Source organism: Pseudonaja textilis, chromosome Z, assembly GCF_049901715.1.
Source record: "Pseudonaja textilis isolate UNSWEBS1 chromosome Z, rPseTex1.2, whole genome shotgun sequence".
NCBI lineage: Eukaryota > Metazoa > Chordata > Lepidosauria > Squamata > Elapidae > Pseudonaja > Pseudonaja textilis.
In genome coordinates, this window is record NC_142008.1 from 135069317 (window position 1) to 135094502 (window position 25186).

Below are 25186 nucleotides of genomic sequence, written 5' to 3' on the forward strand. Positions count from 1 at the left end.
CCAATCTTATAAACCTGAGTCCAGTCTATAGGATACCTAAGCCAGCCTGTATGGAGTTTGGATAAACTTGCATAACAATGTTCATTGGCGAGGTCTCACTTGTCAGAGTTGGCCACTGGACTTTGACTTTGCTTGGATTCTGGCATAGTCAGGGCATTGACTGGCATGAAAAATGTCGAGGCAGCACTAAATGAGCCAAAAGAAGAGAGAGCAGTTGCTGCAAAAAGCTGCTTGAAAGACTAGGGCAGAAAACAGGAAGAACCAGCAGGGAAGATCTATAAAGAATAAATTGTTCAACTCCCCTCTTCAAAACCAGAATGCTTTATGTTCCTGAATCCAAACAGCAGCTTCACCAGAGCTTCCTGATTTTTTTTTTAATAAAATAAAGCCAAGCTATAAAATGCAACAGTTTTAAAATATTCAATGTCTGCCTTGGTTAAGAAATGGTAAACTCTGAACCTGGTGTTTATACAACTTCCCTTTTGATAGCACTATTTACCTCTGCTGTGTTTGGGGGCTCTCTTGTTCATTTGGCCAGTCGTGTTTCTTCCAAAATCATATTTAAATGGGACTAGTGCAACCACATCTGCTTGAGCATGGGGTAGGACTAGAAGACATATAAAGTTCCTTCCAATTTTGTTATTCTGTTATTTATATTATATTGTTTCAAGTATTCAATGACTTAGCCCCAGGAATGAAATCCTTAACCATTTCAAGGAATCCAGGAGACTTAGTTCCCCTCTGTAGCATTTATGTTCTAATAGATCCCATTTTCCTTGCCAGAGACCCAGGATTACTGGACACACACAAAGGCTCAGCCAAGATGTTTTATTTTGGCACCAAGGCAGGGTTTTTTTAGGGCAGCCACCCTAGGAGGTGGCTATGAAAAGAGACAAAGAAGAGACTTAGAAAGCTTAACCCCCCCAAGGCAGGATGGAAACTTAAGGCAGAAATACTGGACGCCTATTTCCCCCCAGTGGCTTGATTTGGAAGCTGTTCAGAGGATGATGGAGTTCTTTGAAATCTGGGGTTGTGGGGACCATTTCAAACCCCACATGATCTTCAGAACAGTCACTGTCAATTTAAGATGAAGTGTACGACAGACATGGTCAAGCAAAGGTTTGAAGCAGCAAGGCATGTTGCGGTTGCCAACAACAATAATAGATGGGATATCAGCTGCAGAACTAACCCAGTTAGTCCCAGTCCCAGGTAACAAGCTGTACAGCTAAGGTTTCTTGCATGCAAGATTGCATGTGATGAGAGTCCCAGAGCACTGGGCACAAGATCAAACCAAAATGTCTCTGCAAAAACAAACCATGATGAGATGTTTGAAACAAACTATGATGAGATGATTGAAGCAAACCATGATGAGATGATTCCAGCAGAACAAGTACCTCTGGAGGATCATGCTGAGAAGGGATTGACATCAGCAGAGCATGATGAAATGGGGCACAGCCAATCAAGTAGGAGTCTCAATGGACAGGCCATGATTCTCTTTGTCCACAGAGAAACAGAAGATGACGGGGAGATGGCAGGCATATCAGGGCGTCTGATTTTGCATGATTCTGACTGATATCCGGGATGCTAGGAAAGATTGGTAAGAGTCATGATGATCAAGGCATTGGTGATGTCCTTCAGGTGGTAGCAAGAGTTTCTTGCAATGACAGAGGAGGGCTTCAAGGTTTTATTGGAGTCTGTGCAAGATACAGGAAGTTGTTGGAAGTTGCAGCTAGGACTCCACGGCTGCTGATGTGAGTACTATAAACACCTCCAGGCAGGTCATTAAGTACCCCTGTGCTCTGGATAAAAGAAAAGAAGAAAATTGAGCATGCTGGCTGAGGAATTCTGTGAGTTGAAGTCCACATATCTTAAAGTTGCCAAGCTCGAAAAACACCGGCTTAATATATTTTTCTTCTATCTCACCTTATCCTCCCTTACAAACTAACCCTTCACTTAGTCTTATAATGGAAAGATCATAAATTGATTCCTTCGCCCCATAAATCCATCAAGCTCAATATTCTGTTTCCAACATTGCATAAACATTCTCTGCCATTCCCTGTTGCTGTCTCCAATATTTTTAATTTGAAGATTCATAACTCCCCCCATCCCCGTTTTTCTTTGATTGACAAGTTCTCTACTGAACAAAAGAAAGAGGGCAGAAATCAGCTGCTACCACCACGTGTTTCTTTTCTTTGGAGTTTGAAGATCATATATAGTATTTTAGGTTGATGCCTTGGCGTGCATATTTTTGAACGAGACAGGCCGAGACAAGAAGATCATTTAATTACAATTTATTCAGAACATTGTGATTAAAGGGGAATCCACTCATTCAAAGAGGGAACTCAGATCCTTAGCTTACATTCCATTTTATAATTAATACATCAAAAAAAAATGCAAGAGAAAAGCTGATTGGACAGGATGAAAGTAACCCCTTCTTTGTACAGTAAATTGGCTACATGTAGTCAAACGTGTTACATGTATGTTCATTTAAAAAAGGTCTGACAACAAAAAGGGTGTAAAATTTAAGATGTTAATGAGAAAAAAGGTTGCTTGGAGTTCACGAAGAGACAAATTAAATACCAATTAGCATTAACAAATTCCAGATCTCCTTTTAAATCAAATATAATCCCATCCTATCCTGATCTGAGGAATTTATCTTTTCAGTTTAGGAACATTAGAAGCTATCAATCTATTCATCTAGCAATAGGGTAAAAAAAATTCCAGTCTGTAATGGTTTGATAAACCCTTATCACAAATTTAAAAGAAAGAAAAATAAATGAAATTAAAATGCAAAATAACTATGTTAGTTAATAAGTATAACAATAAAACAAAGTCCATGAGGTTGGTACCCCAAAGTCCACTTTGTATGGCACTCACATTCCTGGAGACTAAACATTGGGTGCAAAACACCTGCTCTATTACAAAGCCACGCCCTTTCCTGCATGGTTAGCAAAGCTACCTTACCATGAGAATTCTTCTGTCAATAAGTCGACACAAGTTGTTCCGGCTCCCACCAGCTATGATGTAGTCAGTGCCAAGGAAGTGGCAAGTATATAACTGAGGAGAAAGCAAGAGAAGGTCCCTTCATTAAACAAATATAAAAGAACCCTAAAGAAATTATCTTTTTTTTTTTTTGCAAAGAATGATTAGCTTTCAGTTGGCAAATGTGCATCGTTAAAATCACACTAAGACACAGAAACTAAATAAATGAACAAGACTACATGATGGGGCAACAGACAGAGAAATCATGGCTGCTGAAATCATGGCAAATAAAACTGAGGCAAATAAAACTTTTACTCCCCAATCCTGGAAAAGAGTTTTCTTGCAAATGTCGCCAACCCTCTTGATATTGCAGGACTGGGAACCAGCAGCAGAAAATATAATCCCACACGGCTCAGTTGAAAGATTATGGTATAAAACAATCATGCTGATCCCGGTGGTTTATCAACATGCTGGGTACGATACTCAAAAATATTGCATGGCACTTAGAAAATCTGCGCATTGGCAAATTTTCCATCTGTCAATTGCAAAAGGCGATACGGCTTGGAGCCACTACTATAGTATGTACCATAGACTATATCGATACATTATGATGCCCTAGGTTTCTTGGGAAGAATTCAATAAGTAAGCAGCTAAAACCGGCTAAAGAGCTGGCAGCTGTGATTTCACGTTGTCGCACATACTACAATAATAAAATTCAGTGGAAGAGAAAAATTGATTGGATAGTGACAATTTATCCTTCCTAATTTCTCCAGGAAATGAGCTCAGGATGGAAAGCCATCAAGTCACTAATTCCCATTACAAGAGCTACAAGGGCTGCTGAAGTCCAAAAGCCAGGAGAAAGGATAAGAGGACAGTTCCCTCCAAAGAGGACATGAAAGAGCTCCAGATTCAGAGCACTTTGTCTTGCACCACAGCTGAGCCAAAAGGAACAGTCTTGTTGAAGAAAGGTGATGGTGTCAGATCACAGGGTTGGAGAGGTTTACGGTGGAAATATTAAATCCAAGTGGATTTTGCAATGAGAAGATAAGAGAAGGGGTTCCCTGCATCTTTAAATTTGGTGGTTGAACAGCTATTTTCAGAAAGAAGCCCTAGTATGATGGGTTAAATTCATCCTTCTCCATGTTGTTTAGAGTTTATGGGAAATGGTCCAACATTTCTGGAGGACACTAGGCTTCAGGGAATGTTGGCTTTGTCTGAATTTTGGGAATAATGAAAAATAGTTTTTCAACCTGTGAGTGACCCCGAAAATCTTCTGGTATGTCCATTATCTTGCCACATGTTTCAGCATCCCAAATCTAGAATAGAGGCAAAAAAATATTTATTTGTATTTTATTAGCTGGGTCGTAGATTGTGTTTTCCAGATTTAAGCTATGGTTTCTCAGATAAACCTTTTGTGGGTGAAGATTCATTCTCTGAGCTTGTGGGTTGATTTCCGAATATTTCGTTTCTAGGCTATTTAACAGGGGTGGGATTCTACCAGTTTGCACCTATTCGCTAGAACCGGTTGTTAACATTCTAAGCAGTTCAGAGAACCAGTTGTTAAAAGAAATTATTGGACTAATCCTGTAAGGAAGGCAGGAAGGAAACATTCTGGTGTTGCTTACAGAAACTGCCTCTCCGTTAACCCTTATTACATTCTTGGCAAGACTAGACTTCCTGTCTCAGGAACTTTTCCTGTCTCAGGAACTGTCTCTGGACTTTTTCCCACTCCTTTGCTGGTACTTTGCTTGTGTGGAGTGACCATTCAAAGTTACAATGGCACTGAAAAAAGTGACGTATGACCATTTTTCACACTTACGACTGTTGCAGCATCCCCACCGTCATGAGAAGCCAGGCGAGGAGATGCGTGCCTCAATGTGAGTAATGCTGAGTTGGCCACACCCAGCCAATAACATGACCACCAAGCCATGTCCACCCAGTCACATGACCACCAAGCCATGCCCACCACCTAAGCCATGCCCACAGAACCAGTTGTTAAAAATTTGAATCCCACCCCTGCTAGGTAACATCTTCAATGGAATTTAGAAGATGTCAGTGTCAATGTTCCTCTATTTATAAGGGCTTAGTGTGGTCAGTAGATCTTGTGATGGTGAGAGTTCTATTAGGTGAGAGTTATATTAGGTGAGGGTCTTGTGATGGGTCAGGTGTGGGTCAGCTCAAGTGAAACATTCAGAAACCAACCCACAACTCACCCTCAGAGAATGAACCTTCAACCTCATCCTTCATCCAAGCTACAGATATTCACCCCTATTGTTTACCTTTTTACCTATAATGCTAAGCGATAAATCATGTCTGACAAAGCAAGATGGCAGGTTTTCACTTCTTACCAATCTTAGTGTGATATTTAAATCCAATGAATGTCTTGCTCATTCATAAATTTTATAAGCTTATAGAATTACCTGAAATGTGTATAAATATGATACTTCTGTTGTTTAAAAGACATTTGAATGATTCATATTATATCATGTCTCATTTATCTTAAGCATTAGAGTAAAACTGGAGCTCTTGCGTATATTTTTTACCATATAATGCAACAATAGAAAAGTGATCTGGAAGTATTCCCTGCAAATTTGTTTCACTCTGCACAAGGAAATCTACTCTATCCTCCCAAATTTTATAAATGAGAATAAAAATTTGGCCTATTTCCAAATGAATAACTTAAAACAATAACCAATGCAGAATTGCAATGACATTGTGACATTGCACACCAATAACAAGGTTGCATTTTCCCCATGTATATATTTTGCATTCCATCCAGAGTTGTAGATTTGATAAAGCTATTGCAAATTAGAAAGGTGGTGTCTGATTTCTCCATAATATTTGAAAATCAACACATTATTTGCAGTAACCTTTGCACTGAGCACTATTTTTTTCCAGGAGTCCTCAACTTATGACCACAATTAAGGCCCAAATTCCCATTGTTAAATAAGGTGGTTGTTCAATTGTGTCTGATTTCACAACTTTTTTTTGCCAGAGTTGTTAAGTGAATCACCAGGGTTGCTAAATGAATCATGCAGTCATTAAGCGAATCACTTCCCTCATTGATCTAGTTTGTTGGAAATTGACTGGGAAGGGTGCAAATAGCAATCAAGTGATCCCAGGATATTGCAACCCTTATAAATATATGCCTGTTGATCACTGATTTATCGCACTCGTGCTCAATAAGCACATAGAGATAAACAACAGCTACATTCCACTCAAAAGAGACAATCAAAAAACCAAAAAGACCAAAACATTTCCCCATCAACAGTCCATACCCAGATTAATACCAAGATAAGGAGCCGTGGTAGTGCAGTGGTTAGAATATAACATTATAGGCTAATTCTGACTGCCAGCAGTTTGATTCTCACCAGCTCAAGGTTGACTCAGCCTTCCATCCTTCTGAGATCGGTAAATTGATGGCCCAGATTGTTGTGGGCAATATGCTGACTCTGTAAACCACTTAGAGAGGGCTGTAAAGCACTGTGAAGTGGTATAGAAGTCTAAATGCTATTGCTATTAATACTAGACCAACAATCAAGAAGTATACAATATCCCAATCAGGGAACTGCAAACTCTGGCAAACAAGCTAACTATCTAATTGAGGAACCATCAAGACTACTCCCAGAAACACTGACAGGGCACGCCATTAGTAGATAAACAGAGCAAACCCACTTCCTCTAGCACGGTTGATGTTACCTAGGCAACAACCATGCTCAGAGAATACCAAGGACCCCACAAATCAACCCTGAGCTACAAATAATTTCTTCTATCTAGGTCATGGTTCTGTGTCAACGGAACCAAATGGCTTAATCCAAATAATCTCCAAAACCTCTAGATCAAATTTGGAGCTTCAGAGGTGTCTCTTCACCACTCTTACCTGCAAGGTGTTATGCCGCCTCCAGGATCCCGTCAAAATATGTGAGCCCGTTTTGTCTATTGACAGAGCATCCCCACAGATGTGGGGCCCAGAGATACGCCTGTGAAAAGGGCAGAGCAAAGGTGGGAAATATGTAAGAACAGAAGCGATAGAGAAAGTAACAACAGGTTGTGGGGGGAAGAGAAATGGAGGAGGGAGTGGGAGCCCCAACGAGTGAGGTAAGGATGGAGAAGTAGGGGAGATATTTAGACATACTTTTGCGAATGTGGAAATTGTGTGCTCCAAAACTAGAAGGACAAAAAGAAAAAAAAAGTAGTTAGATACCTTCACAACCCCCAAAGCGCATTTGATAATATTTCCCTTGGCTGGTCTATCACCTGTGGCAGTGGCCCCCAACCTTTTGGCACTAAGGACTGTTTCTGTGGAGAGAGGTTTTCTGTGGACTGGATGGGGTGTGGTTTTATGTCTTGCCTGCATATCGCAGATGGTTCTTTGCTTGTTTGCATGGATCGGTTTCTGGCATGCTGCTGCCCAATGCTAGTCCATGGCCTGGCGGTTGGGGACCTCTACCCTATGGAACTGTTAATGGCGCCTATGATTCTGGGAAGCATTTTAAGGTATGTCTCTTGAGACAAAATACACAATCTGTAAAATATGTATTATACAGCCATTCTTCTGATTTTTTTAAAAAAATCCAGTCCTAGGCTCCCCAAAGCCCAAAACTCCCTGTGGCCTGCAGAGACCTTCCTACCAAAATGGCAAACCTTACAGCTAAATTACCTCTTTTGGGCAGCATGATTATGGTAAAAAAAATTTTTTTTTTAAACCCACCTCTTTCTTTTAATAGTGTTACACATCTGTTGGAAGCTACCCGACCAATTCAAATCCCACCCTCCAAATGGCTGAAAAATCCAGCCTCATCCCTCCAGAGATGGCACCACATTGCTACCCGTCTGTCTGTAACCTGCACCTGATGTCTTTCAAAGATCAATTTTTTTAAAAAAAAGATGTTAAAGTTTCCCAAAAGTTGCACACCCACAGTCTACTCCACACCTTTGGACCAGTGGTGGGATTTAAACTTTTTTACTACTGGTTCTGTGGGCGTGGCTTGGTGGGTGTGACTTGGTGGGCATGGCAGGGTAAGGATACTGTAAAATCCCCATTCCCTCACCCCCCCACTGACCTGCTTTCCAGCTCCATTCTCCTGTGCAGGGCAACCATAGAAGACCCAGCCGATCAGCTGGGACTCAGGAGGCAGAGAATAGATGGGGCCAGGGGCCAGTCAGAGGTGGTATTTGCCGATTCTCTGAACTACTCAAAATTTCCACTACCGGTTCTCCAGAACTGGTCAGAACCTGCTGAATACCACCTCTGGTTTGGACCATGGAAAGAGGCGGGGGGACCCAACCTTTTCCTTCAGTCCCCCCGCTTTTTAAAAAAATCCCCACATCCTTCCTCCCATTATAGAGACAAGTGAATTGTTTTTAAAAAGAGGTTGGGGGTTGGAGGTGGAGACATGAATGAGGACCTGGATTGTTGGGGACAATATGCTGACTCTGTAAACTGCTTGGAGAGGTTTGTAGGGCACTAGGAAATGGTATATAAATCCAAGTGCTATTGTGGTTGCTATGGCTATTAAGCTCCACCCCCCAATCTTTCAATTTTGGATCAAACCATCCTGGATTCGCATGAATGGAGGTGGAGCAGCTTCAATGGGAATTTTGCATGTTTTATAGGTTCTCCTTGCACTTATGCAAAATACTGGTCTGCCTGGCTGAGATTTTAGATTGTTCAAACCTACAACTCTATAGTAGCTCTGACATTTGCAGGATAAGACAATACCAGCAGCCCCCCGCCCCCCCAATAAAAAGGCTGGGATGGATGAAAGGAGAATCATTCCCAGGTAGGTTTTCTTTTTAAAGTATGTCCTGTAACTAGAGAAAAGTATTTTTCATGGGCCATTTTCTGTACTGGATCCTGAAATTTCCATTTGCTAATTCTCAACCTCAGTAGCACAACCAATAACTGCTCAGTAGCACAACCAATATTCCTGGTTTGGTCAGGTGGCTACTACTGAGTCTCAGAGTTTCACCTGCACTGTGTCATCCCATCCTCCAGAAATGAAGCGTTCATTATTTTCCGGGAAGAAGACCAAAGCATAGACTCGGGACATATGTCCATCCATCACAGTTGGGGAATCACTGGAGGAAAAAAGATGGATATAGTCAGCTCTTTGAAGTAGTCCAGATTAGGAAACCTAAGTTATGCATGCTAATACTCCTTTTATCATAAGGCTGTACTAACACAATTTTGCAAATTTAAATGAGCTTGCTCCCTTTCTCCCTTTGTCTTCATGTGGCCTAGAGAGAATCTTGTCTGAGACTTTTACGCAGATTACAGTTCTAGCCAAAACTCAGAATTCTTTTGACCTCCAGGTGACCTTTGCGTGCCATGACCGATCACATGGCCTCGTGTGACCTCCAACCAGCACATGGCCTCATGTGACCTTCCTGCCAAGGTGATCTTTGCATCACGTGACCTGTTAACCATACAGCCAATCAACTACTTAACCACACAATACCATTTAAAAGCAGAGGAGGACTAAAATGAGACACTTCAATCAATGTTACTTAACCTGGTGATGAAATGTTCGGAAGGCAAACAGCAAGCTCAGGGACCCAAACTACCAATAACAGCTACAAATATTTTCTTTTACTTGACCATTGTCTTGGTTGGAGCTCTTTCTCCTGTTACTTCTGCCCATTACAATTGGCTTAAGAGCTCAAAACCACCCACAAAATTCCTACTAAGTTGAGAAATTCTTACCCTCTCAAGAGCTAATGTCCGAAACTTAACAGCGTACCTACCTGGGCAGAAAATTTTGCACTTTATCCCAGGTCTGAGCATCATACATGTAAATTCCAGGTCCTGCTCCACCTGTGAGAAACCTGGAGCCAGAAGGATTGAAACAGGCTGCGAGGGTTTGGCGGTCTTCTGTGATGGTGCGTATGCAGGTGTGAGTAGAGACGTGCCATAGCTTTACTTTCCCGCCAGAATCTATGGTTGGGAGAGAGCCCAGAGTTGTAATGATATTATTCAATGTAGGTAGAGAACATTCTTTTTCATGGGGAAACAGAAGTCAAAATGGAGCATTATTAGGAAGAGTCCTTTTCTGACCTGAACAACTTTGTAAAATATCAAATGTGGAATAGGTTTTCTGTGTCAATGCTTAAGGAGACAGCCACAGTTAGAAGATGAAGAGAAGTACAAATGGCAATGCTAAATAGCTCCATTCACATATCAAACTAAATAACAGAATAACAGAGTTGGAAGGGACCTTGGAGGTCTTCTAGTCCAACCCCCTGCTCAGGCAGGAAACCCTATATCATTTCAAACAAATGGTTGTCCTACCTCTTCTTACAAAATTCCAATTTTGGAGCATTCATAATTTCTACAGGCAAGACATTCCACTGATTAATGGTTCTAACTGTCAGGAAATTTCTCCTTAGTTCTAGATTGCTTCTCTCCTTGATTAGTTTCCATCCATTGCTTTTTGTCTTGCTTTCAGGTGCTTTGGAGAATAGCTTGACTTCCTCTTCTATGTGGCAACCCCTTAGATATTGGAATACTGTTATCATGTCACCCCTAGTCCTTCTTTTCATTAAATTTATCATTTATTATGAAGGCTTAAGAATATTCAGGGTTTGCATACTCCAAACTGCATACTCCAGAAATATATTCTGTGCGCCAAGAAGTTGCAATCAAACTTCATCATATATCAGAAAAGCATCACTCACAGGTGGTAAGTAAGACATCTCCATTGTGGGCAGGTCCACGAGGCATAAAGTGCATTGAGGTGGTGGGAAGTCCTAGGGATGTTGTGTCATTATCAGCAAGAATATGATGAAGTGACCCATCATTGACAGAATAAACCTTAAGCACAGGAGAGAAGACAAAGAAATATCAGCACAAAACCTTAAGAGCAGGCGAGAATAAACCGAGCACAGGGGAGAAGAGATATCAGGACAACACGAGGTTAACAATTCACAAGGAATGACTAATATTCTATTAAGCAAAAACCATACCGTGGAAATCCAAGAGAACATAGGTGTTTCCCGTGGAAAATATTATGAAACTATATTCTATAAAATTGTAGTTTTGGAGCTGAAACTGGTAATATGGCACAAAACAATTCTTCGAACAGTGTTATGGTTCCATTTCTGTAGAATGGATTCGATGCACCATGTACTTTGCAAATTTCTGAAGATATACCAGTACCATTCAACCCTCACCATCCAGGAAATAAATTTGTCTGGGATCCTGGATAAAAATTGCAACAAGTCAATACTGTCCAGGTTTAACAGTATTTTTTGTCTTTTTGGTGGTGGTAGGAACTATCCTTTCCTTGTTTGAATGTGTGGGTGTTCGCTTTAGCATATAGATTGAGGATTTATGACTGGAATGTGTTAAGGAAGGAAGGGAGGGAGGGAGGAAGGAAGGAAGGGAACACACTGAACAAAACTAAAGAGGCTTCTATCTAAATATTGGTGATACAATTCAGAATGCTGTGAAGACTACAGTTTATCTATCCCTAATGAATTAAGCTAAATGATTCAGTGAGGCTCCTTGGTATAAGACAATTTGCAATATACAGGTAGTCCGCAATTTAAATAGTTCATTTAGTGATTGTTCAAAGTTACAACATCACTAAAAAAAGTAACATGATTATTTTTCACACTTACAACTATTGCAGCATCCCCAATAATCATGTGATCAAAATACAGATGCTTGGCAATTTACTCACATTTCTGACAGTTGCAGTATCATCTTTTATGACCTTCTTACAAGCAAAGTCAATGGGGAAACCAGATTCACTTGGCAACCGTGTTATTAACTTAACAAGTGCAGTGATTCACTTAACAACTATGGAAAGAGAAGTCATAAAATGGGGCAAAACTCGCTTAACAAATGACTCACTTAGCAACAGAAATTTTGGGCTCAGTTTTGATCGTAAGTCAAGGACTATCTGTACACTGTTGGAGATCTAATTGTAATCATAACATGAGACAATCAAATCACCATTCATTGCAGTTCTGTGTGAATCTACTCAGATGCAGGTCCTTTGGAGTCCGGTGGTTTTACTGTTTGGTAAATATATTTACGATTGCAAATCTCCGATTAGTATAATTTGTTATATTTGTAATCTCTTTTAGAACATCAAAGTCATCTATGAGGGAATCTCTCTTCACTTTGAACCCCTATGAGGTGATTGAGAGGAAGGACTGGGCCCAAGGGATCTGGTGCATTTCCATACTTGAGAATAAACCTGCATCCAATTTTCTCCGCTCCTAGTGTAACATTATAACTACTACGGTACATCACATGAGCCCCTATGTTTGTTGTAAATTGTCCTTTCTTCAGTTCTGTAATGCTTTGATGTGCTCATGTTTTTATTTTGAAGCAAGCGTTGTGCAGAATGCTTTGAGGGTGCGGAAAATCTGTGATGATGGATCAGATGCCAAAAAACAAAGGACAAAGAATTTTGTTATCTCTGATCCTCCTCATCCATTTGATTTTTAGAAGGAAATGGTGGGTGTTCAAAATCCGTACCTTCCAGCCTGTTGCTTTTCAGATGGAAATTGAACCACACCTCAGCCCCTTGAGTGTAGCACACCTGGGAGTGGGAGTCAGGTAAGGTAAGACTGTTGAACATTGAGGCCAAAGAGTGTACGGCACTTGGTTGTAGGTTATGTGTGTCTGTGTGTATCTGTATGTGTGTGTAAAAAGTTAAGAGGGCAGCTGTGGCTATGCATTTTTTTGGATTTTAAGAGCCCCTGGTTGGGAACTCTTTTTTAATTTTTTTTGTTTACAATATAAACTACAAAAAATACAAATAGTAGAAAAATAGGGGAGGGAAAAGGGAAGGGAAGAGTGCAGAAAAGAAGGGAAAAAGAAAGAAAAGGCATTGACCTCTGACTCCCTTTGGTGTAGTAAAATAAGATAATAATACCAACCCTCAACTTTCTATTTTTACATAGTAGTATGAACTAACCATTTCTGTATCAACAAACCTATCTAATTGGTAAAACCCAAAATCAAAGTTTCATTTTTTTCCCACCTCAAGCACAAAGTCCAGAAGTGGTTTCCAAGTAGAAACAAAAGTGTTTATGTTTTTTCTTTTATCAGAGGAGTCAATTTAGCCATGTCTGCTCACTCTTTTGCAGCCATTCTTCCATTGTGGGGATTGAAGTGTCCTTATATTTTTGAGTTGTGGCTATGCAATTGGGATCAGACACACACATATGTAACATATTTGTGTCACATATGAAAAAGGGGTTGAGCTTCAATTGCATGAGTGTGGCTGTGTTCTTGACTTTTTTGATTGCCCCTCTGGGGGCAATCCTAGTTTCTGGAACTGCCCTCTTTCCCTGCCTGACACTGACCTTAATGGCTCCAGTACGCAATCCTGCTGCAACCCTGGTCCCATCATTGTTGAACTGGCAGCAGAGTAGCTGATCTCCACAGTCTCTGGGAAGGATGACCAACATATTTGCATTTAGTAGCTTTCCTCTTTTGTTGCTGAAGATAATAATAGCAATAGCACTTAGACTTATATACCACTTTATAGTGCTTTACAGCCCTCTCTAAGTAGTCAGCATATTGCCCCCAACAATTTGAGCCCTCATTTTACCCAGCTGGGAAGGATGGAAGGCTGAGTCAACCTTGAGCCTGGTGAGATTCGATCTGCCAAATTGCAGGCAGCTGGCAGTCAGCAGAAGTAGCTTGCAGTATTGCACTCTAATCTCTGTGCCACCGAGGCTCCTTATCATGATGCTAAAATCCAGCAACTTCACATTTCAAATCATGAAGGTTGAAAATCCAATATATTTACAAGGCGCAGGCCTTAACACCAAATCAATGTAATAATTTATTAAAAGAATTCAAATATAAAGCCGAACAGAAAACAAAATAACAGCGCAGCCGTAAATATTGAAGGCATAAATCAAGAAGTCAGACAGAAGGCAATCAGAAATCTAACTGCATCGAGGTCAAGCCGAAAAGCCTTGTCATGTCATAGCTGTAGGAATTGCCAGGAAGAGGTGTATTTTTCAGCTGCTTCTAAAAATACTGGCTTAGACTGATCTCTGTTGAAACATGTGAGCCAGCATTGAACAGTTTTGTATGGAAAAAGAGGCTTTTTTATAAAGCTTTGGATAGGTGGAGGTGTCCCTATGTAAAAAGGCTCTTTTTCCATAGGGACACCTCCACCTATCCAAAGCTTTAAACAACCAGCACCTTGACCTGGTCTCTTCAAGCTAGAAACCATCCGTTGAGTTTAGATGGGGAGAAGAAAACATCATCGCCTCCTTCACATTGTTACTTACATTGTGTGGAGCAGCCGAAGATCACCAGATATGGAGGGGCTGTTGGTAACGGTTTCTTGGGGTTGGTTGCTTGGCCCTGGAATGGACAAGCGCCCCCGGCGTCCAGACTGCATGGCCTGGGGGGTGCAGGTCTTCAAGGAGAAGGAAAAAAGGGAAGTTAGACATTTTGCTGGGTTTTTACATTCCTATTTTCTCAACTGATTCTCAACATTCTGGGGAAGATTGAACCTTGGAGCACACATGCTGCATGCAGGAGCCCCCCCGAGTCGCCTTTCAAACCACAGATCTCTCCTGAGAATATGTAGTGCCGCTACATTTAGGATAAAATGCTGAGTTAGGTGGGCAAATATAATGTGGCACACCAAATGGCTACCACAGTTTTTTACATTCCCTGACCTCCCAGGTGATTGATCCAAGAGCCCTTTCCCCCATCCATGTTTTTAATTCCAACTCAACCACTTGCCAGCTATGCAAACTTCTTCTCATCCCATCATCCCCATGTCCCACACTCCCAACCGCCTCAAAGCCTTCTGCCCTTCATCCCTGCAACCAGCCTTTCTCTCTCTTCCTCTCTCTTTAAGGGTTCTACTCCAGCTCCTAGCAACCAATGAAGGAGAAGGAAGAATCTACCTGGTTACTATGACAGCTGTAAAGGGAGGAGGAAGACTCACAAGGAGAAGAGGCTCAGTAGCTGGACCCACAGCCTGGTGCCTTCTCCTTTGTCTTATCCTACATGTATCTGGCTGGTGTGTGTGTGTGTGCGTGCGCATGTGTGCTAAACAAGGTGGTGAGTATGAGAGACTGCACTCATCTCTCTTGAGATAACTTGATAATTTAACTGAATAACAAAGTTGGAAAAGACTTTGGAGGTCATCTAGTCAAACCCCTGCTCAGATAGGAAACCTTAGAGTTACCACCACCTTTTTTCCAATTTTAAGAAGCACACTTAGTAGTTAATTTAGGTCATGACTGCTCTGAAGCTCTCAAGGCTCAAATGTTTCTACAAATTAGAGCCAAATCAGATTTTGGTGGAACATGTCCATCTTTTCAGGTGTGACCTGCCATAGCAGCATTTATGTTAGCACAGTGATGAGGAGACTTTTTATGACTAAGGGCCATCTATTTATATTTTTCAGGTGGGCTGAAGGCCACAGTGGGCAAAGTAGCCATTACACCCTTAAAACTATGTCAATAAAGTGGACAAAATCTATTTATGTGGGGTTTTCTTCTGAGATTTGGAGAGTCTGGAGTTTTTCTTTATTTTTTTACACTTAAACCTTTTAAAATAGTTTATACTGTAGTGGAGTTTTGTGTGTGTATTTGGGTGGGATGTGTGCCTTCAAGACATTGTTGATTCCTCATGATTGCTGGGTCTAGTCGCACTGTTTTCTTGGCAATGATTTGCTATTGCCTCCTTTCCAGGGCCGAGAGAGAGTGACTGGCTCACCCAGCTATATTTCTGCCTAAGCCAGGACTGGAATATACATTCAGCCAGTTTTTAGCCTGATGGCTTAATTGCTACATACACTGACTATCCATCCTTTTCTACATCGTTTCAGTGTTCTGGAAGCTTCCATCTCTTCCATACTTCCTGAGAAGCGAAGCTGGTCCAGGCTGCCAATTTTCACCACGTGGCCAATGTTAATCTGGGCAGAGGAGAGATTTATTCTACAGATGTTACAGCCAGGAGAAAAACAAAAAAGGCTTGGGTGGAGGAGGGGTCAGAAATGAAGAAGAGATGATCCTTTTCTCCCTCTATAAATCAGCCTCTCCCAAAGAGTCGTTTTTTCCCCCGCTGCTGAAGATTGGGTGCCAGGCCGATTGGCTGGGGACTTGGTGACTAGACCGGGAACCACATTCCTCTGTACCATGCAGAACAGCTTGGGACCTGCTTGCATCTTCTTGCGCAAGAACATTGCTGACAAGCAGAGGGTATGGGCCATCTAGTGGGAACTGGGTCGTGGGCATTGGCGGGGTACTCCTACAGGTTAGGGGAAATGCACTGGATTGGACTTCTGCCTTTTTTCAGTGAAATAGCAATTAATTAAAAGTGGTCCAGGGCAGGATTATAATATTCCCAGATCTCACTCTCTGCCATAGGAAGGTATTTTGTTTTTAATTCAGGGTATGCAATAGAAATGGATCCGGGGTCCAGACTAGGCAGAAGACAGTAGAAGTATGAAATGGTGATGAGGGAGATAGACAGCTGGGTTTTCTTCAAAAGAAATCTAAAGGAAGATTCCCCAACCTTTTAAAAATGTATTGGGCTCCAAGCCCCAACCAATTTGTCCAGAATGGTGGGTGTTGTAATTCAACTGTACTGTTGGGAAGACAATATTGTAAATAGGAGAAAGTTGATAGAGACAATTATATTTTACAAGATATTGTTAATTAATTAATTAGATTTAATTTAGCATATGAGAACATGACAGAAAAAAGTAAATATATGTACACATGAACATATATTAGAGAGAGGCAGGCAGTTGAAAAAGTCATGGTTGCTAATGTTTTTATCTCCACTTCTGGCAAACCACATAGGTTTACAAACAGTGAAGATGACAGAAATATAAGTATAGTCCATGTGAAGTGATGCTCATCTTCCAACTTCTCTTTGAATTTCTACTTGGGGATTTGTTCCAATCACTAGCAAAGTTTACAAGAAAAAAACTCTGAGTCTTTTTGACCTCTGCTGTAAGCAGCTTGGTTTAGGGGGCTGTCTTCTCAAATGTTTTTCTTTATTTCCTAATCAGTAGCTGATTTTTTCCACAATCAGTAGCTAGCAGGCATCTCAACTATAACCCTTGCTCTCCATTATATTTATTCATCTCTTTGAAAAAGGATCCAGTGAATCAAAAAGCCCAATAGCTTTAGCTTTTCCATTTCCAGTTAGTTATTTGTGTTTTAACCTGACATTTTGGAATACTGCTGATTTCTGAATGCAATATTTTTCATTGGCTAAGGACAATGAAATGCTTCAGTTGAGTTGTTATAGTTGGGTGGAGAGTTAAGTTGATTTCTCCAGTTCCAAAAAAAAAGGAACAGTTTTCTCTAGGATTTGGAATCGTGAGCCTTGGCTTCTGAGTTCCATGTTTATGTCCCTCTATTGCAGTGAATGCCTTTCCACTATTTTTTTTGTTTTGTTACAGCACCGTGAACTGAGTGGAGATGAAATTGAAGGTAAGTGCAAACTTCTGTTTGTGCACATATATGATTCTGACCAATATATTAAACTGGTGCTCCAAGATATGCTGAAGTCCTTTGGAAGGTTAGGACCGATTGAAGAGACCTCAGTAGCAGATAATCTTCCTTGAAAAAGCGTGCTCTCAGAATTCCCCTGGAGGCAGTTTTAAAAAGACAAATATCAGTTGTGTGTTCAAATGAATTTATGATGAGGGGTGGTGAAGAAGGAGCCTTTCTGGATCTGCTATTTGTAGTCTAAAAATAAGGCCAGAATTGGTTTAACTTTCTCAGTAAATGAACTTAAATGGGAGGTCTCTAAGTAGAAAATTGATTTAGAATGTATAAAAGCAAAAGCATTTTATTAATGGTGTTTCAAATAATGAGCTAGGTTCTTACAACATGCTTGCTTGTTTAACAGTCAATCAATTAATGGCATTTCTGTGTCATTCTGCTCTAAAATGGCTCCAAGCTAACTACTAAATACAAGTTAACAAAACACAAATGATATGCCCAAGCATGCAAATCAATATGGTTTATATGGTGACCTGGTATACATAGCATGCTAAAGGCTGAGCTCCCACAACACTCTGAAGCTTAAATTACTCAAGCATGTAATGAAAATCCAGCCATGATTTTATTTGTTTCTTTATTATCCTCATAATCTTCCTCAATATGCAAAAACAGAACTCTGTGAAGCCTTTCAGGAGTTTGACAAGGACAAAGATGGATATATCAGCTGCAAAGATCTGGGTAACCTCATGAGAACAATGGGGTACATGCCAACCGAGATGGAGCTCATAGAACTGTCTCAACAGATCAACATGAATCGTAAGTGCTTATTGGGAATGTTAGACATTCAATGGGGAAAAGTCAGTGATGTCAGACTTTCCCCATGGGTTCATTTTCCAGGTGGGACAGAGTGAGGGAAACCTAAGTCTGAGACTCTCCAGATGTCTCTGGATTCCAACTTGTATCAATTTTAGCCAATACTGAGTGATGGGAAGTAAACTTCAACAACTGTTGGAGTTCTATCAGTTTCCAATCACTCTCTTATCTTAGTGTGCAGTTGTCTCTGAAGGGAAGTTTCTATTTCAGAAAAAAAGCTAGATCTTTCATTAATGGCAGTTACTATCAGCTTTTGGAAACCATGGTGTAAATTGGTTAAGACTGAAGAGTCTGTTTCAGATTTACTGGATAATGCGGCCAGTGATTGCCCTTCAGGGATGAATTACGCATGATGTTTATACATCTTGTTTAATTTGGACCTTTTTAAAAATGAGCAAAGATCAGCTGCTGAAAAGGATGATTGCAGCAGAAAGGAAAGATTCCCTTGTACTACTATATTACAAGTCTTCTCTTCTGAAACAATTATTTGCACTCATAAGAAAGTTCCCTCCATTTTGTTTCCACAATAAAATAATGGCTAAGGGAGAAGATTTTTATAAAGACCATAGCAAGTCAAAGGGCTTATGTTAATTCTTTCTTGCATTGGAGCACCCCGTTCTCCAATGTTTTTAGGCGCGATAATGGGAAACTTCTTCTGAGTTCTTTGAACAAGAGCTGGAGAAGATATGGGACAACCATTTTTATGGAATAGTATAGGGTTTCCTGCTTAAGCAAGGGGTTGGACTAGAAGACCTCCAAGGTCCCTTCCAGCTCTATTCTAAATTGAAATTGATCACATCATTTCAACAATAAAAGTGCATTTATTACAATTATGCCATTCCTCTTTCTGATAGAAATGATCTCGTATGGTCTCTTATCCAGGTGTTTATCCAATCCAAAACTAAATTATTAATATGATGCTTTCACTTAGGAAGTGGGAAAGTTCAGAATGATCTGTTTTCTATTGTTTTCTCCTCAATACTCTGAAACAGCTTTTAATCAGGGAACTGAAGGAGAAGGCAACATATCTAGATTCTCTTGGGGGGGTGCTTTTTAATTCATTTGAGTAAATATCAATTTTCTTGTTGCAGTTGGGGGACACGTAGCTTTTGATGACTTTGTAGAGCTGATGACCCCAAAACTGCTGGCAGAAACAGCGGGCATGATTGGCCTTCAAGAGATGAGAGATGTCTTCAAGGAGGTAAAAACAGATGCTTACAGACGTTTTTACAGATGTAAAAACAGATGGCACAGGAGTTAGATCCAGAAAGGAAACGTGGATTAGATGAGCTTTCTTTATCGTAAGTTTATTTCCTAATTTCTTGATCTGAGCAAAACTTCACCCAGACCAGTATCTTCTTACGGTTGCACAAACAAAATACAAGGACAATCTATGCTTAACCATAGTTTCTGCCCAATGTCTGGTTCTCTGTAGGAGACTGCCTCTTGAAAGAGTAAAGCAAATGACCTTGACAAAGAGAGGCCGGCTCCATTCCCAGAGAGATTAATAATTCAAGACCAATTCAACATGGTGGGGGGAAAGAGGAAATGGCTCAGAGTCTCAGATTCCTCCTTAGTTCACAGGAGTATTGAGGGTGGGGAGATAAAGCACAATCAGACTTGAAAGTTACAGTTACTATAGCAGATATAATATTTTGAACCTTACTTTAAAGTTATTTTCTTGGTCTGGTTCACATAGTGGAGCTAACATCTCCTAATGTGTTTATTTCTATAGACATTATAGACATGAACGTAGGAAGCAGACTAAAGATCAGGGCATATCTAAAACACCCCGTCTACATGTTGTAAGAATAGTGCCTCCAGACCATTGCTGAGGCTAATTTCTGATCCTATATGAAATTAATGTCTCCCATAGGGGAGATGGAGCTGATAACATACAAGAGGGTAGGATATATGCCTAGCTCATTTAGTTGATTTTGATTGATGTGAGTGTGCTCCTATCCATCCAATCTCTTGTGGTGGATAGTGATTGACAAATTTGGACGTCATATTTACTTTCCCCTCTTAGATCCCCTGAAATCTGTTGTGGTAGGTGGGATGTGGTAAATTGCAGAGGGTGGCAACATTGACTGAAGTGGGAAGGGCCTCTTCAACTATTTTAATAGTGTCCCCCACCACCCCAATGTAGCTTGTCAGAGGTGGTATGGATTCTGGCCTCCATATAAAGCTGAGGTTTCCTGAAGCTTTTCTCCCATGATTTGATCCACAGAATGGGGTAATAGAAGCTACCTTTGGTACAGGTGATTATGTGACTACATGTGCTGCCTAAGATGAGCCATTTTTTCCCCCCCTCAACTCAGCCAGGGATGTGTTGTCAGCTGTGATGGCACTGGCTGAAGTAGGAAAGTCTATTGCAGCAGCCTCTAGCCTCTAACTATAATGTAGCATCTTCACCAGTCCTAAACAATATTTGAAAAGGAATTATTAGGCATTTTTGTCCCATTAGTATAGAATCTTTCAGTCTCTGCACATTAATTGCCCTGTTAACAAGCTGCCTTATTAATAAGGACAAATAACAACTAGCTATGCGTACCGAGCAAATTAGTTCTGGTGCTGCCTCTTGTACTGAACAATAGCACATTTCATTGCTATCTGGATAGATGTGTTGCCCACAGTGTCCATGGATAGTGAGAGGCCTAACCCCTTTCTTCCTCAATAAAACTGCTCAGCCCAACATTCCCCTTCAAAAGTCTGGAAAAAAATTCTGGAAATTGCAATTCCAGCATATCTTAAAGAAACAGACTGGAGCTATGTTTCTCAATCTTAACTGTTTGAAGGTATATAGATTTCAACTTCCAGAATTCCCCAGCTGGCCATGGGAAACCATCCTGGAGGCTCTAATCTTGTGGTGTTGAAATTAAATTTGCAAAATTAAAAATGTCCCATACAGCACAGAAAATGACCACGCTAACTAGATGATGATATTTGTAATCCATACTTGAAGGGTGCAAGTAGTCTAAGAAAACAAACAATCAGGCCTACTAGAATCTTGATAATTAAATCTGTGATGTCACTTTTGGAGAGCAGAGGCTAAGAAATCAATGCTTTTCCAGCTAGGACCAAGGCACCTATTTCTAATCAGTATCTCTCTTATCACATATTTGTTCTTTCTAAATCGCATCAAACAATCCTATTGTTAATATAAGATTGTAGGTGATCTTAGCTGGTTTATGACCTCTGGCAGGGAGAAATTCCCACACTGGAGAGTGAAGATTGGTCCCTTAATATGTTTCAAAAACTTAAGAAATAGAATAGAATAACCGAGTTGGAAGGGACCTTAGAGGTCTTCTAGTCCAGGAATCCCTATTCCATTTCAGACAAATGGTTGTCCAATATCTTCTTACAAAATTCCAAGTATTGGAGCAGTTACAACTTCTCGAAGCAAATTGTTCTACTTATTAATTTTTCTAACTATCAGGAAATTTCTTAGTTCTAGATTGCTTCTCTCCTTGATTAGTTTCCATCCATTGCTTCTTGTCTTGCTTTCAGGTGCTTGTTTTGTAGAATAGCTTGACTCCCTCTTCTTAGTGGCAACCCTTGAGATATTGGACCTCTGCTATGGTCATTGCTCTCTTAAATGCCATTACTGCATTGGTCCAGATCTAAACCTCCCTTTGGTTTTAGTATAGAAAATATGTATGGATAGTCTGAATAATTCTAGGTCTTCTTTCCAGTTTGACACAAATGGGGATGGCAAGATCACCTTGACTGAGCTGCGTCAAACCATGCAACGTTTGATGAGTGAGACAATGACCCCTCAAGAGATTAACGATATGGTGAAGGATGCTGACGTTAATGGAGATGGGACTGTGGATTTTGAAGGTGATATCTGGCAATATACCGTATGATAGATGGAAAGAGATTACAGGCTTAGGGAAATCAGGGTGAATGATTAATGTATTAAAGCTCTAGGGAGATAGGATTTAGAAGTACAGAGTGACAAGATACAGGCTTAAATGGGTTTGGATAATAGATTTAGAAAGTTTATTATGTTGTTCCAATTTCAAGGAGATTGGAAGTCAACTGCAATTTTCCCCCATCCAGAGCAGATTTTTGATGTTTTAATGACTAAGATAAATATTTTAGTAATATTTCCTATTAAGCTGTATATTTATTTTCTAAGAGTTTAGTGTGTACCCTCTTCTGCAGCATCCCCACAGTCACGAGAGGCCGGGTGAGGAGATGCGTGCCTCGATGTGAGTGATATTGAGTTGGCCACACCCAGCCAATAACATGACCACCAAGCCACGGCCACCAATTTAGCCACGCCCACAGAACCGGTTGTTAAAAAATTTGAGTCCCACCCTTGATTATAATTATACTGATTTATACCAAGAAGATAACATATTTATTGCCAGAGATCTGAACTAGAGAGGAAGAAAACAAACAAACCCCTTTTGAACTGATTACTGAATGAGGAGTACATGAGTTGAGGTCAGCAATTTGGAAAGGTTAGCCTCTTCTAGCAGAAAATCAGATGATCGTATCTTAAGACCTTAAAATGAAGGCTCTGTGTAGGTGGCATTTCCATAGCTGTATGATATGCTCAAAGGAAATTTGATCTGTACCTAATCAGGCAACACAATAAATTTAATTTAGATCAGCTTTCTACTCCTTAACAACTGTAAAAAGGGACCTTGTTGCTTTAACCCTCTATTGTCACATTCCTGGCAATTATGTTCACATCAGAGGCAGAAATCAGTTGAGGTCATTAAGCAAACTTCCAGGATGGAATAAGGATTTGACATTAATCAGGGCTAGTGTAAGTGTACTAATATTATCTCATGATATTTCCCTTACAGAATTTGTCTGGATGATGTCACGCTGATGCAATCATCAGCCTTCCTCTACTTCCAAGGAGTGAAAATACACACTGCACTTTAAAAAAATAAAAAAAATAAATATGCATTCTTTTAGTTCTTTAGTTTCAAAAACAAAAGTATGCTGGCACAATTTGTTGTACCCTATCGCTTAATTTGCTTTAGTGAGAAGGCTCGTGAAAATGCTGCCTTTATTTTCCACCCAGTGTCACAAACCAGGGGGAATAAGGGGGCACCAAATCCTGTCTTTAAAATCCAAAGAGGCAAGGTTAAGAAAGTGGGCAGGTGCAGCCACACTTTGAATTGCCCAAATGACAGGTTACTCGACTGAAGATGCTCCCTCTGGGTAGCCTGACATTCAGGGTATTTTTGAATTACCCAACATCCAGAAGTCCAGGAGAATTGTGTTAAAAATCGCTACTTGTAAGGTTGATGGGATGAAGTAGAGGTGTAGGATGAAATAGTAAGAGAGCTTCCCCCTGCTTTATTCTGGGACGGTTCATCTTACCAACCTATCTACCAAGTTATTTTTGGACATAGCTTTACTAATATTCCGGAAGACCTACAAACTGGTGTCCAAAAATATGTCAGTGGACAGGTCAGTGGGATAGAAAAGGCATTTGAGTTTAAGAGGAGAGAAGCTTGCAGGGCACCTCAAAGGAGATTCTTCCTAGTTCAATCATTGTCCATTCCACCAGTCTATCATCCAAGCAACTTTTGAATACAGGTCTACTGATCTTCCTGTCACTCGAGAAAGGGTAAACTTGCAGAATTTTTTTCCATTTCATTTCAGCTGCCAATTATCTCAAAATGGCAGTGCCGGCAGCATTTGGTAACTGCTAACAACCTCTACAAGCATCCCATTGAATATACAAGGTGACTTTGGAGATGCAAAAGGTCTTAATTCCTCAAAGAAATGAAGATAGTAGAAACCATGGCTGAACCCTTGTTGGCAGGAGCTGTGGAAAATCCTGTAAGGCACTTATCTGGAACAGAACCGACAACCCACAGCTAGAAAAACCCAGCTCTCATTTCTAGCTTAATTATAGACAGTGATAGTCCTGTTTTTTAAAAATAAAGATGCATCACTTTTTGATTATTGCTAAATGCATATTAAAATCAGAAACTATTGTATTGCAGAGAATGCTAAATCTGTTTATATAAGAAACCTGTGTAATACCTGGCTGGTGCTTTGCAAAACACCGGTCAGGTATGCAGATGCCTCTGTGGAAGCCAGGTGTCCAATCTCTCCTGCAGCCCCTATCAAAACATTCAAGGAACATAGTGGAAAGAAGCAAACAGAGGAAAGGACCCCAAGGTTGTGTTTGCAGAACCTGAGAGGAGCTGATAGGAATTAGGTAGATCCAATCCATGGCACATCATTAAGGAGTCATCATAGGATATTCTTACAATATGACTTGGTTCAGAAGAAGAAAAACACGATTGATAAACTGGAATTGTTAAAGACAAATGCCTTCCCAAGAAGCTGGGGATGAAATAATGACAACATTGTGAAAACATGTTCTCTAAAAATGATCAGCAAAATATATTCAGTTAATCCTAAGCATGGATGGGCCCAAGGACTGAAGAGACCCAGATCTACTCTTGGCCATGGAAAAGTAACTGGTGATTCTGGCTGTCACACTCTCTCAGCTCAACCTAACCTGTCTTGAGCTGTATAACATGAACAAAAGATCCGGTCTAAACTGGGAGGTGAGGTTAAATAACTCAGTTTATATAGGAGACTGGGGGAGGGAACTGGTAGATTTCTTAAGTTCTTCCCAACTCACTGCCATGTACCTACAATGGTTACAATGAATATAATAGAATATAATTATGTAATAGTGGTCAAAGTCTGGAATGCCCTACCTGATTCAGTTGTCTCAGCTACAAATTTTCGTAGTTTCAGTCACAAATTGACTTTCATGGAATTCATACCTAAGAGGTCAGTAGAGGGGGCATGCATAAGTGCATTGACGTGCCTATCGTCCCTGTCATTGTATTTTTATTCTCTTATTCTTGTTCTCATTTTT

At 40.4% G+C, this 25186-nt stretch overlaps 2 protein-coding genes across 2 annotated transcripts; one reads left to right on the forward strand and one right to left on the reverse strand.

The window, feature by feature from the left end:
* Window positions 1-925: 925 nt before the first annotated feature.
* LOC113443710 (periodic tryptophan protein 2 homolog) lies at window positions 926-14360 on the reverse strand. The gene is made up of 10 exons (XM_026712123.2): window positions 14248-14360; window positions 13306-13390; window positions 10660-10795; window positions 9730-9919; window positions 8955-9063; window positions 7118-7149; window positions 6863-6962; window positions 4233-4298; window positions 2965-3057; window positions 926-1799 (listed from the first exon to the last, which is right to left on the reverse strand). Exons 1-10 carry the CDS (start codon window positions 14358-14360, stop codon window positions 1677-1679), a joined length of 1047 nt encoding a protein of 348 aa, XP_026567908.1. The 3' UTR covers window positions 926-1676.
* A 1608-nt stretch (window positions 14361-15968) lies between these two features.
* CABP5 (calcium binding protein 5) lies at window positions 15969-23236 on the forward strand. Its single transcript, XM_026711955.2, has 6 exons — window positions 15969-16179; window positions 17394-17424; window positions 18112-18255; window positions 19404-19513; window positions 22008-22155; window positions 23136-23236. The coding sequence occupies exons 1-6, from the start codon at window positions 16117-16119 to the stop codon at window positions 23159-23161; spliced, it is 522 nt and encodes a 173-aa protein (XP_026567740.1). The 5' UTR covers window positions 15969-16116; the 3' UTR covers window positions 23162-23236.
* Window positions 23237-25186: the final 1950 nt, after the last annotated feature.